Genomic DNA, 14,101 nt, shown 5'->3' on the forward strand with positions numbered 1-14,101 from the left:
GGGACACTGGCAGTATTAAATGACAGAAGTCTGGAGGGACATGTTCAATAGGGGGCGATGCAGAGTTATTGAGCACTTGAGCCCTGCAAAGTGGCTAGTTGGAATGGAGGTGTGCTGTCATTGTAAAACACACAGGTTTCTAACTTAATACAGTAGGAAAAGAATACAAAATGAATCAACATTTTATATTGATTGTATTCCGCAATAGTTTGGATGTGTTGTGTTAAAGAAAATACATTGCTACCTATTTTATCAATGATTTTTTAGAATTTCCTTTCTCTGCCTAATAGAACAACATAACGACCAGGCCTGACTCTCATGAGATCTTCAGTGGACAGTGATAGCCCAGAGCGGCCCAGCACCATCTGGATCCTTTGAACGGGCAGAAAGGACATAAGGGAATGTGCTCGGACGCACAGGGCGGATCCCCCTCCCCCTCCAGGAGATGGACGGGCCATTCAGAGAAAGACTGATTACATGGCTCTCCCCTTAGAGTTGATCAAAATGCACTACCGTGCGGTTCCGTCAAACTAAGTGCCCATGGGCAGTGGCGCCCATTTTGGGTAACAACGCCAAGAAAAACTCAAGAGGTGACTGGCCAAAGCATGTGCAAGAGGCCTGGGCTCGAACTCCATCCCCCAGAAAAGTACTTAACACAGGCAGGTGGTACAGGCCGGGATGCTCTCTACAGCTGCTGTCACCGTACACGCCTAGCAGGGAAGGAAGGGGGCGTGGCTCTGGCCTTGCTACCGCACTTGAGAATGGTAGCTGTCTTAGGAAAATTTAGGCAATATTTTCTGAGCTCCTTTCTAGGAAAATGACGAGGTCAGGGAGATAAAGGGCAAAGGAGGCTGCACCACCTGTCCCCGGGGTCTTAAGGCCAGTTCCTGAGCTTCTTAAGCTCTGCATTTCCCACACGGTGCAACACTGCCCTCTAGTGACAACGATGTGGAGCCGCTTCCAGAGCACGAGGCAAATACAAAAACACGGAATTTTCCTAGGCAGTAACACAGTACGTGCCCCAGATCAGAGGACAGTTTTCACTCGCGAGAAGGCCGTGATATGACATGGGAAAAGCAATAAGACGATCGCAATGTAGCACCAACTCGGAGGTTGTCACTCTGCTAGCGGCACAGTTCCTCTGGCAGGAGAAACAGGAGTGACTCGGGGCCTATTAGACACAGCACTGAGAGGGAGCCGGCCCTGGACTGTGGTGGGACAGCACAGAAAGTGTGAGCTGTGTGGCTTGCTTATTCTTCGTGAATAATTTTCAAACCAGAGTTGATCCCCTATGTTTTGGTAAATCCAATGATCGGGGTCAAAGATAAGGCCAAGCTGTTCTGCCGGTTGGAAGGACCCTGCAGTCATTGCATTACCAATCAAACAGATCACTCTTGAACCAGAACATCGCAGCTTGACTGTGCAGTCCCTGAGCTACTGCTTCTGCAGGAAGCTAGGTGACTGTTTAGATTTCAGATACCGATCTTTAATAATGCGCAGAGATGACGCTGTAATCAAAACCACCGATGGAGACAAGACACCTTATCACTTCAGCAGGAAATCTAATATAGTTCTCCCAAGCAGAGCCTTTGCCCAGCTTTATTTGCTCGAGTTAACTTGGAATGTGGGGGGCGGGGTAGGGATAGTACAAAACACCCAACCACCTAACACTTTACACCAGGAGAATGAATTCCCTCATTTAAGTTTCAACTTTACTATAATGATCTCATGCCCAAGCATATCTCATCTGATGTCTCCTGTCAACAACAAGTATGACCTGTGCTCTCTGGTTCCCAGAAACTCCTGCTTCAATATCCTGAAATCTCTCCAACATCCTGAAACGCAAGGGAGACCAGTGCAAAGGCGCGAGCTTACTGACATCACTACTGTGGGCAGGGGACGAGGGGAGGGAGTGCTGAAGCCCCTGTTCCAGGATCCTGAGAGCCCTAGTGACCCTGTGAGATAAGCTCTGGGCTGCTGACCACGAAGTGTCCATGGCTGAAACCCACCAGCTGCTCTGCAGAGAAAGATGAGGCTGTTTGTTCCTGTGGCGACTCCCCGCCTCAGAAGCCCTGGGGAGCGTTTCTACTGAAGAGGCGGCAGTGGGAACAAAGAATTGTTTCTACCCACCTTGTCATGATAAGGTCCCAAGACAATCCAGCCACAGAATGTGTAGCCCAGGTAAATCATCCCAGCGCAAGCGCAAAACCGGAGAACCTTTGGCAGTGAGGCCTGCATGGTTAAAATGAGCACCTGAAAAAAAATAAAATACATCAGAATTGGGGGGTGCATGACACAGCCCCCCAAATGCAGCCCACTCCCGCAGCCCTGCCCACCCCCACAGCCTTACGTTGTATGTTTGGAAATAACCCAGGTATCTGATGACTCCGACCCAAACAAACAGTGTGGACGTCCCGAGCAATATGCCGCAGAGGTCGTAATTTGTGAGATTCTAAGGAATGAAAAAAAAACATTACTTATAGATGAGTAAAATATTCTATCCTATGCAGCTTTATTCAAAGAAATAATTGTTTATAGCATAAGTTCCAAAACATATTTGGCCTACCACCAGGTCCTTTAAAAAACATTCCTCAGTGCCTTCCTGGTAATTAAAAACGTTTTACTATAGGCCCTAATCCAGGATACGGTGTAGGAATCTGCTTTTGCAGCCCCGTTTTGTTTCAGTCACCCCCAGGGGGCAGTATTGCCCATTTTGGGAAACACTAGTTTATGCATCTGTAGAACTAGCTGTACTTCAAACAGACTGGGGAAGAATGAACCCTGCCTTCCCGTAAATGATACTCAGAAAAGGAGAAATAAAGGGTTCACTCCCAGGAGTTTCCCATTTCTGTTTAATATCTCAAGTAGTTGAACCCGTTTCTTCTTAAAAACAATATCCTGGAATAGGCCCATTGCCTCCACTATCGATTGAGGCCCTAGACAGTATAATGGTGCTTATTAAACACCAGCTATTTTTGCAGGGAAGCTTAAACATGATGTTATCATGTCTAGTTGAAGAGGCAAACAAGGTACCATTCTTCTAATACAATGAGACACAAGCCAAGCTGGTCAGAGGGTTTCTCACAAAAGTGACCCCAGGGCAGGGCCAGGCCCCTGAGGACAGGCTGAAAGGGCACCACAGGAACTGGATCACTGCCTGAGGGCACAGTGCTGGGTAGAGGAGGAGTCAGATTCCAACCGTCAGGAGACAAAACCAATAAATGTAAAGAAAGCACTGAGCATCCAGGAGGCCCCCGTTTCCTCCTGTCCATGTGGCAAGGCCAAAGCTCAGACTGTTGCCACGGACTCTGGAGATACAGACTGGTCACTAGTCGCAGTGATCGGCTTTGTCCATAACTTTAAAATGCAAAGCAGCAGCCAAAATAACCCATCTTGTCAAACATCCGTTACTCGTAGGAGCTGCTGCCAAGTGTCCCCGGGGCTTACTATGGATGCCTTGCCTCCTGACCTCAAATAAGTGTTGAGTTCCTGTTAAGTATCCATGTGACCTCATTTAGAAATGGGGTATCTTTTGTTGTGTTAAATATGCCACGCCAGGACAGAAGGGGTCCTAAACCTAATCACAGCTGAGTCATTGCAAAACTGGAATAAACAGACACATGGGGACGCAGACACCAGGTGAGAGTCACCGATAAGCAAGTGAAGCAAGGAGCGCCCAGGGCTACCCACGACGGACTCGAAGGAGATTTGATTTGTGAGAAACTAACTTTCTGTTCTTCAAAGTCTTTAAATGATTACAGCTGTGTGCCTATGAGACGTCATTTGCTTAAGTGATACCATTAAACGTTTTTTTGGTCCAGGGCTTTTTAAGCTGTTTCATACTGAAAGTTGGAATATTGTAAAAATTTTGTCAAAGATGTACTGTCGTGCTATTTGAGCACCTGTAACAAGGTATTTATTTACCTCTATTATTATTATAAACTTCTTGTGGAAACTTCCTAGGAATGAAAATAAACTGTACGCTTATTATGAAGACTAAAATTATGGATTAAATACCAGTGCTGCATGTTAGAACTGAGTATCATTGAATCAATTACTTTGGTTTTTGAAAACTTAAACTTCATAAATATACTTGAAGAAAGCGAGTAGAATGTTGTGGTTGGGTGCTTCCAGGCCATAGCATGATTATTTACCAAAGTAGCTTGATTGGCTGTCAGTGGAATTATTGCTTCATCCTTTCTACTGGAATTTTCTTACCATTTTAAGATTCAAATGTGTCTGGGTTAAAGGGAACTGTAGATGGTAGTTAAATTCTAGAAACATTTAAGTTTCAAATATTTTTTAAAATATAATTTCAAGTTATGCACAAAAAAAGATTACAGCCTTCAGTATGGATTACAACTCAATGTAAATAAAAATCCCTGAAGAATCTAGATGATGCTCAGCGATCAGCTGAAATAGTATTTGGGGTCTTGCGATAGTTACATAATCTTGTGTCAACTTGAGGGTATTAAGAGTGAAGGGGTGGAGTCTAGCCTTTCGATCAGGACACAGCCTGATGATGCCTCCTTGTGGGCATGGCCTTCTCATGAGGATTCTGGGAACTTCTTCTCTCGGTGCCTTCCTCTTCCTGTTGAGAAGCTACACAGCGACTTGCTGAGACCTGCTTCACCTTCCCGTGGGCAAGCCATGTAGAGCCATGATGAACCTGAGCGAGCCATGCAGCAGACACCTGCACCAGCCTATGATGCTTCCACCACCATAAGGTTTTTACCTAAGACTTTTCAACCTGTGGTCTCCCTGCATTCCACTGTGTGAGTCTGAAGAGACATCCATGGACTAGTATCGGACTTAAGGGCTAATATCACACCTATGGACTTGATCTGGACTGGGCTGGGATGTTTACTCGATATACAATTGTTCTTTAATATGAAGCTCTCTCTCAAGACATCTATGAGTGTTTCTGGATTTATTTTTCTAGTCAACCTGGTCTAACACAGGTCTTAAAGGTTTGTCTCCAAACAAGCAGCCATCCAAGTGAGAAGTCAACTAAGTCCACATGGAAGAAGCACACCATCATCAGTCACCAAAGGATTATAATCCACATAATCCGAAATCAAAGGAGGGATCAGTATCAGAGTCTAAATTGTGAGACCTCAGTGTGTAGTACACAGTGGATGACAGTGTGAACCCAAGATTCATTTATGGAATGACATAGGAAATCAGCCTCCACAGAACTCCCCCTATCTAAAATCGAGGGATGGGGGAAAGTGGTCACTAACCAGAGCGCATGGGGGAGAGGAGCACAGAAGATCAAAGGCATACATCTGACCGGAACAGTTACAACTTTGTCAGTAGACCCCTGCTATGGGGCAGGCTGGACCTGATCTGGTTTCCAAAATTTTCTGTATTTGGGGTTTGTATTATTCTGTTTGGTTTTTGTTCATTCATAGTAGAGTGTATTTCTGAGGTGTTATGTCAATGGAGGTAGCACTCATGAGGCTGTGTTATAGGCTTTTCTGGTTTTCGGTATATGATACCCAGGATTGATGAACAGCAAATAGAATAAGGGGTCCAGAGGGAGTGGGGTACAATGGTGGGGTGGGGTAAAAGGGAGAGGATGCCAAGAAGTCCATGCAGTAAAAGAATGGTTAGAAACTGATAGTAGTAGCAAGTATACAATCCTACTTGATGTGATTAAAATATGGAGTGATATGTGTATTAAATCCCAACTAATTAAAAAAGAGGGAAAATCCTCGCAAGTGGACCAATGGGTAGGTAACATCATGAGGAAGGATTTGTTGTCAAGGGTTTCATCTTGTGGGGTCCACAATCAGTGCTCAGGGACCCAGCAGTCAAGAGCTCAAATGATGTAATGCATTAGGTAAATCTGCTGCACAGACCTCTTTAAAGGAAGGAAACGCAAAAATGTTACTTGAGAACCAAGATATGCCTGACCTCAGCTGTGTTATGTTCAATCACTTCATATGCTTGTGAAAATTGGACTTTGAATAAAGAAGACCAAAGAAAAACAAATGTATTTGAACTGTGCAATAAGACAGGTTATGGGAGGGGTGGGGAAGATGGTGGAGTAGGTGGAGGGGGGGAGTGAGAAACAGAACCTCATAACTGGAGGGTTTAACAGGTTATTGTTATTGATTTCATTGCTTGAGATGGACTGTGTAAATAAAGATAGTATATTTCTGTTTAAAAAAAAGTACCTCCAGATTATATATCCCCTCAAACCTAAATAGTGGTTTGAGTGGCTTATAAAAAGAAGAAGAAAAATAAAATAGAAAATGGATTTGGAGTCTTTAGTGACAAACAAGTTCATCTCAAACAAGAAATAAAAAGAACAAACTAAACTCTCTTGGAAGCAGTGTAAGAATGCTCCTTAGAAGTGAAGATGGCGAGACATGTACTTCGGACACACTGTCAGCAAAGACCAGTCCCTGGAGAAGGACATCGTGCCTGGTGTCGTAGGGGCAGCGAAAGAGATGCAGGCCCTCAACGAGGGAGACAACACAGTGGCTGCGGCGCAGTGTTGTGTTCTGCTGGGTACAGGGTCGCTGGGAGCCGGAGGCGACAGGATGGCACCTAACAACCACACCCAGCGCCCCTGTGGTCTGTGCGTTATGCTGGCTGCACTGGCTAACAGGGACAGGGCTCTTCATGAGCGCGCCATGCGCAGGAGGGCAGTCAGAGGCGGCTTCCCGTGTGTGGGGGGGGGGGGTGAGAAAAGACAAAGCGCTGACCACACTGCTCTGCAAAAGGATTTTGCATCTCAAAATGCCTGATGTGATCCAGGAGAACATGTTGTATTTTGTACACAACGAATGCTCACGTGACACAGTTTGCAACTCCCTCACGTATTGCTGTGCTGCACAGGCCAGGCATTATTCATGACGGCGAATTCTGGTAAAGAATCAAAGCTTTCAGCAGGGCTGTGGTAGTTACATATTCTGTTGTCACTTTAAGAGGTTTAGGAGTGAATGGGGTGAAAAAAAGAGTGAAGGGGTAGATTTTAGCCTGTCAATCAGGTTGTACCTGGATGACCTCCTTTGGAGGCGCTAAGGAGATGAGTGGCTTGTTGGGGCCAGGGCGCGGGCAGACTCCTTGAGAGACATTACAGCTGAGAAGCCACGTGGAGCTACACTAGTGCCGAGCTGGAGAAGCCACGTGGAGATCCACACCAGCGCTGAGATGCTTCCACTGCCAATGGATCCACAAGACTTCCCACCCACTGCCCTGTGATCTTCCTGCATTCAGCATCATTTCATGTGTTGCATGAGTCTGAAGAGAACTTTATAGAATGGTATTGGAAATAAGGGCTAATATTGAACTTAGACTTGATCTGAGGTAGACTGGGATGTTTTCTCAATAGTCAATTTCTCTTGTATATAAAGCTCTTTCTTACACACGTAAGTGTCTACGGATTTGTTTCTCTAGTCTATCCAGAATAACCCACTTACTTTTGCTTTGATTTCCATTTTTAAGATGGAGCCAATGATGGTCATGAGGTCACTGATAATCACGAGGACATACCACCAATTGATGAACTCCCACTGGTCAGCATCACACACCCGTCGCTGGTACTTCTCCAGGAAGAAATGCCGAAATCTCTGTGGCAAACATGTGAAAAGGCATTTCTCACAAACCACCCGGCCCTCAGGGAGAAGACAAGCACAGAGCAATAAAGGGATAGGACCCTCCCTCCTCCCATGCGACATCCTCACATGGTAGGGATCATAGCTCACGTGGTAGGGATCGTAGCTCACGTGGTAGGGACCATAGCCCACTTTCCCTGACATCTGTCCTAGCAAGCATGGAGGACGTTAAATAGACTCCCACTCACTCCTCGCCTTTCTCCTTCTCCCTCCCACTGACTCTTGTCAGAATGGCTAACGCAGATCATTGCAAACACTTCGCTCGGTCTGCCTGGCAGCAGCCCTATGGAGTAGACACTATCAGCCCTGTCTTCCAGAGGAGGGAATTGAGGCAGAAAAGTCAGAACTCAAACCCAGGCATTCTGTCCCCAGAGTATAAGCTCCTAACCCTGGCCCCATGCTGACCCCTCACTGTGGCCGAAAACCAAACTCACTGCCCTCAAGTTGATGGCAACTCATAGCCACCCCCTAGAACAGGAGCAACTGCTCCTGTGAGTTTCTGAAACGAACTCTTTCTGGGAGTAGAAAGTCCCATCTGGTGGTTGAGAGCGGCTGCTGGTTTTGATCTGCTGACCTTGCAGCTGGGGCCATGGCAGGACTCTAAATCTCGGATTCAGAACATGAAGGACTAGGGGAGATGTGACAAGAAGGGGGGCATTTACAAAGTGTGTTCCAATGGCCAAGTTTACGGAAATTAGAATGCTGACAATTTCACAGCTCCTCAAATGATATTCAAACTCAAATTCCAGGATGCATATATTCTACACACACACACACACACACACACACACACACACACACACACACACACACACCACCCCCCCCCCCCCCCAAACTCCAGAATAAGATCTGTGGGGAGTTAAGAGTATGCTCACAAAGTCCTAAGGGTAAAAAGGTAAAATTAAACTCTGAGAACTTTAAAACTCTTTTATAAAAAAAGCCAAATAAAGTCTTCTATGCTTCATTATAACCCATTTTCCATCTCTCTCTGTCAAAATGAACCCAATTTGAAGACAAAAGATGAAACCCACACATGCTATCACTTTGTTCATAAGACGACTCCTGAAATTAGAGGGTCTCGCTTATTCTAGAAACCTTCAAACCCTGGAGGCTTCGCTGCTGTGCACCTGGGCTTATTAGTGCCGTTTTAGGCAGGGTAATTATCTAATCCCGCCTGACATGGGGTGGGGGGGTTACTTCCTACACCTCAGGTGAATTAAAGCCTCATGGGGGGGAGGGAGCGGTATATCAGTCAAAGGGACCTCACTTAGGGGTTCCAGGAAATGGCCCACTACCTGGGCCAACTAAGGGCAGCAGAGGGAAAAAGAGGAGGAGCCGATGGTGCACACGGGCACTTACCTTGCGTAAGCGCAAAGCGAGAATGATGGATCTGGTGCACAGAACGAGAGAGGCCAAGCAGATCAGAATGACAAATGCGTCGAACACCAGCACGTACTGCGTGTTCTTCTGAGCTGAGGAACAAGAACAGAATGCACATGCTAAACACACCTTCCGCAGGAATCCTCTCCAAATCAAGGCGGCCCTCTGGAAAGCACTTCAGGGGGTACGGGCCTGGGCTGTGGCTAAAGCAAAGGCGGCAGAGAGCAGCAGCCCGTGCATCGGGCTGCTCCCGGGAGAAGTCCCTTACTCGGGTGAAAACAGTGCCTGGGAGAAGAGTCATACATTTAAAAGCCGGTGACTCCTTCGGAAACAACAATTCACTGAAGAAGAAAGTCAACAGAGGGGCGCCCTTCTGCCGGCATTCGGCGTGCTGAAGTACTGGAAGCTTCTTTCCCATGAAAGGCACAGACATGGTGCCTGCCGTTCGTGAGAGGGAACTGTTTAGATCACTCCAAATCCTGGTTTCGGTGTCGCCAGCCCTCACGGTGCCCTTGCCCAGCAGAGTGCCCTTCCAGGAAGCTGTCCCGGCAGCTGGAGGAAATGACTCCTTGGAATGGGTGTCACGAGGAGCGAGTGACCGTCAGATTTGGGTTGAGGAACGCACAGTAGTCGGGAGATGATCCCTACCACGTGAGCTATGATCCCTCATGCTGAGGGGTTGTGGGGAGGAGATGAACCAGTCAGGGTGCAGGGTAGCAATGATGAAACATATAACTTTCCTCTAGTTCTTAAATGCTTCCTCCCCCCCCCACTATCATGATCCCAATTCTACCTTACAAATCCAGCTAGACCAGAGGATGTACATAGGTACAGATAGCAACTGGAAACACAGGGAATCCAGGACAGATGACTCTATCAGGACCAGAGGTGAGAGTGGCGATGCCTGGAGGGTGGAGAGAATGTGGGGTAGAAAGGGGGAACTGATTATAAGACTCTACAGATGGCCTCCTCCCTGGGGGGTAGACAGCAGAAAAGAAGGTGGGGGAGATGTCCGACAGTGTAATATATGACAAAATAATAATAATTTATGAATGATGAAGAGTTCACAGGGTGGGGGGAGTCGGGAGGGAGGGGAAAATGAGCAGCAGATATTAAGGGCTCAAGTAGAAAGCAAATGTTTTGAGAATGATGATGGCAACGAATGTACACATGTTCTTGACACAATGGATGTATGGATTGTGATAAGAATTGTACGAGCCCCCAATAAAATGACTTTTTTTAAAGCAGGGCTAGCACCTACACTTATATTTAAATTAAAGAAATGACACTAGCTGCCATCGAGTAGATACCAGCTCAAAGAGACTTTACAGGACAGGGAGAATTAGACTGCGTTTCTGAGGCTGTAACTCTTTGTGAAAGCAGAAAGCCCCGTCTCTCTCTCCAGGAGTGGCTGTCCTTTCAAACTGCCGAACTTGCCAACACAGCCCAACAAGCGATGACTGAGGCACTGGGTCTGCACTCTTACATTTACCCCTAGCCATATCCCATCAAGCACCGTGACTCCGAGATGCCATCTGCCGAGTAGAGAGCCGCACTGCGCATGTTGCTAACTGGGGGCGGGTAGGAGCAGGGGAGAAAAGGGCTGAATCCTTTCTTTCTCTCTCCTTGTATGGATGGGAGGGAGCAGGAAGTACTTCACTGAAAGGGGTCGAGGGAATAAGGGGTGTTCCTAGACGGTCCCAACGAACATAGAATCCAGAACAGAATGGAGACCATATGAAAGGCAAGGCCAGCGTCAGGCACCTTTCATTCCAACCTATAAGTGGAAGGAATTCTCTGTAGGACTGTTTATACTGGGGTCTGTGAGTCTGGATGAATTCCACTGCACACGGACCGATGGACAACCGAATCCGGGTCCACTCTGTCCTCACCACCATTCCTATGGCTGGGACCACTCCTGAAGCCACCATGTCAATCCATCTTCCTCTTCCTCGCTGACCTACTACTTCTTTTCCAGGGATCGGTCCCTCTTGATAACTTGCCCAAAGAACTTGAGATGGAGTCTCGTCATCCCCGCATCTACGGAGTATTTCGACAGCATTCCTCTCAAGACAGACCAGCTTATTCTTCAAAGCCATCGATTCTTCTTCAGGCTACCCCAGGCACTGTCTACGCATCTGAGACAAAAACACCAGGCCTTGGGCGAGGTGTCCCTTATCTTCTACGTCAAAGAGGACTTCTGCAGCAGGGTGGCCCAAGGCAATGTGTTGTTTGACATTCCTTCTGCTGCTTCTGTGGCCGTGGCTATGGGTCCACGTCGAATGAGAACTCTGGCAACCTCAACTTCCACTCCATTTCCCCTGTTGCTGCTTGTGGGTCCCATTGTGCTCTGTTGAGGTGTAATCCATATAGAAGTCTCTGATCTTCAGTAAACGCTCTAAGTCCTTTCAGCTTTCAGCAAGCAAGGCTGGGCCATCTGCATATCCAGGGCTGTTAATGAGTCTTCCGTGAATTTTGATGGAAAAACTGAAGGTCGAACAGAGAATCCACAACAGAATTATTCTTCTTTTACTTATTGAGGGGATGACTTTGGTGGCCCAAAACAAGTATTTTGATGAACACTGGAATTGCTTTCTTACTCTGTTTAAACCTAACAGAGCATTTCTCAAACTGGGTTTGTCAAAGACTAGTCTCCCTGCTAATCTTGTTAGAGAATTCCTGCGCACCATCCAGTCCTGCCCGGGCCCTAGAACTGCACAAACACCGCTAGCTCATCTCTGTGCTAGAACCCAGGCTTCCAAGCACACCTATGGGCACCCAAGCTCCTTTTCCCGATCACACCTGCCTAAACGCTCATCAGAGGAGAGTCCTACCCGCCCAGGCCTGCCTGAGGCCTGAGGCCCAAGTTTCTCTAAGTTAAAGTGCAGATTAGTGACACTCCCGGACCTGGGTAACGGGAATCACCAAGGAAATATGTAGTCTGTGTTGGAAATGGACACCCTCATCCTTCACCTTGAGAGGCATGCGTCGCGGCAAGGAAAGTTGTCTAGGGTGAAGCACGTGGCTGTGCATGGACATCAGACTTTGTACAAATAGCTCATCACCAGACGCTTCCCTGGCCCAGCTTCCCCCTTCCCTTCTCTCAATTCCCCCCAAAGCCAGGCGAATCCATTCATCCACCTCATGGCTTCATGGGAGTGGGGACCCCTTTTCCTAAGTTGGTTCCTGAACTTCGGATTCTGGGGGCTTTCACAGCATAACCGTTTACCTCTGCATTTGCCTAGGACGGACTCAGGTTTCTTATGCTGCAACTCTGAGAGGTGCTTATGGAAGACTGAGTCCCGTGAGGCCTGTGTTTCTACCAACGAACCACAGGAGGGAGCCAGAGTTCCTCTCTTCAGAGTGGGCCCCTCCCCAGAGTCCGCTCTGACTCTGACCCTGCAAGCCTTGTGGGGAGACACAGAGCTCTGACAGGACTGGCTGACTAACTCCGTCAGTCACTTTGATCTTCATAATGACTATTCCAAACCACATCCCCTATGTGTCTCGCTGTCTTTGAACACAAAGCACCTTCACGTAACCAAGCCAGATGTTCAAGAACTAAACCCTACTGGGCTGGCTTCCACACCAGGTTCTGTGACAATCTATGCTTGGAAAGTGCGTGTGTATGAGTGAGAGACAGACAGACAGACACTGACCTTCTGTTGCTGGGGGCAAGTGTCATTTTTAAACAGAATGATAACTGTGTTTTCTGATCAGTGTCTTAAGTCAGTTAATACTGAAACTACAACTTAAAAGCAGCCACGCACAGGTCTTTCCATCTAAAGTAACTGGAAATGTCAACTATTGTACAATTTTGTTATAATCGTCTGATTAAAAGTAAGCTCAATTAAAACTAGCTGTATATCATTATGTATGTAAATCTGTAATATATTAATCATCATCAAGATCCTGCATGAGGAAATGAAACAGATGCTACACAGCCCACATGGGTGGATTCTGAGGTGCTTTCCAGCATAATGACGGAATGAGCCACACAGGCTGCCCTCTCTGTGCTGGAGGGCTGCAAACCTCCACTGACCACAGTTCGGCTCAAAGCCTGCAAGAATCGCTGGTAGGATTTATTTCTCCCTCTGCCCCAGTTAATATTCACCTCGGCTTCCTACGCCCTCATCCCTTTTTGTATCTCCACCGCTTATTCCCAACAGATTTTACACGTCAGTCTCCCTCACGAAGGCACTTTTCTGTTTCCATATTGCCTGCAAATTATTATGCACTAACTCCTGTTCTCAGCACTTTACATACGAACTCAGAGAACACTCAATATCCTGGTAGGAGCAGCCTGCGTGACACCATGATTAAATGCTGATAACTGAAAGGTTGGCAGTTCGAACCCATGTGAGGAAGACCTGATGACCTGCTCCCATTAAGATTACAGCCTTGGAAACCCTCGGGGGGGGCGGGGGGGTTCCACTGACCCTATATGCTAATGCGTTTTCGAGTACAGAGAAACTGTACAGAGAGTGACTCTCCCCGACTTCACAGAGGGAAGGAGAATGGAACATCATTATCGGTCCAAGGTTGATCAGCCCAAGGCTAATTCTCGAAGGCTAGGAGGCAGAGGTCAGACACACCATCACCCTTTAACCTTCTGTCCCTATTCTGAACCAAGCCTTTCACCCAGGCCACTCGACTCTTCTACGGGGTTTGATGGGACACTTAGAACTCAGAGACAATACAACACTCACAATTGTGATGTTTATTAAAGAAGGTAACATTTACAAATCAGGTTCAGAAATGTTAAGAAGACAGTTCTTTAGTCTGTAGCTGCACTTCTTCAGCTGTGCCCCCAGAGTTCTTCTCTCTGGTTCTTGGGCTCTCTGCCAAACAAGCCCTTGGCCCCTGCCCTGCCTGGGCGGGTAGGACCGAGGCTCTCTGAGAGCTATAGCCCTCCAGTTTACTCCAACTCAGGGCAACCCTGAAGGGTAGAGTAGATTGCTCTCTAGCCCCAGGATGTCCAGGCTGTAAATCTTAACAGGAACAGAAAGCTTCATCTTAACCCCCTCCAGACCCCTCCCCTCCCCATCTTCCCACCTCTGGCTGCCCTGCAGAGCCCATTCGTGTTTGCAAAC

The 14,101-nt window shown here is 47.2% G+C and overlaps 1 protein-coding gene across 2 annotated transcripts in view; it reads right to left on the reverse strand.

Annotated features, from left to right (window-relative positions):
• The window catches only part of MCOLN2 (mucolipin TRP cation channel 2), a 72,984-nt gene that overhangs the window by 11,664 nt on the left and 47,219 nt on the right, over nucleotides 1-14,101 (reverse strand). For both annotated transcript variants that reach the window (XM_075557763.1, XM_075557756.1), the window contains 4 exons: nucleotides 8,988-9,100; nucleotides 7,434-7,583; nucleotides 2,351-2,452; nucleotides 2,131-2,253 (listed from right to left, as the gene is read on the reverse strand). In XM_075557763.1, coding sequence (XP_075413878.1) covers nucleotides 2,131-2,253; nucleotides 2,351-2,452; nucleotides 7,434-7,583; nucleotides 8,988-9,100 — 488 coding nt within the window. The remainder of the gene's footprint in view (nucleotides 1-2,130; nucleotides 2,254-2,350; nucleotides 2,453-7,433; nucleotides 7,584-8,987; nucleotides 9,101-14,101) is intronic.

This window comes from Tenrec ecaudatus, chromosome 1, assembly GCF_050624435.1.
Source record: "Tenrec ecaudatus isolate mTenEca1 chromosome 1, mTenEca1.hap1, whole genome shotgun sequence".
NCBI lineage: Eukaryota > Metazoa > Chordata > Mammalia > Afrosoricida > Tenrecidae > Tenrec > Tenrec ecaudatus.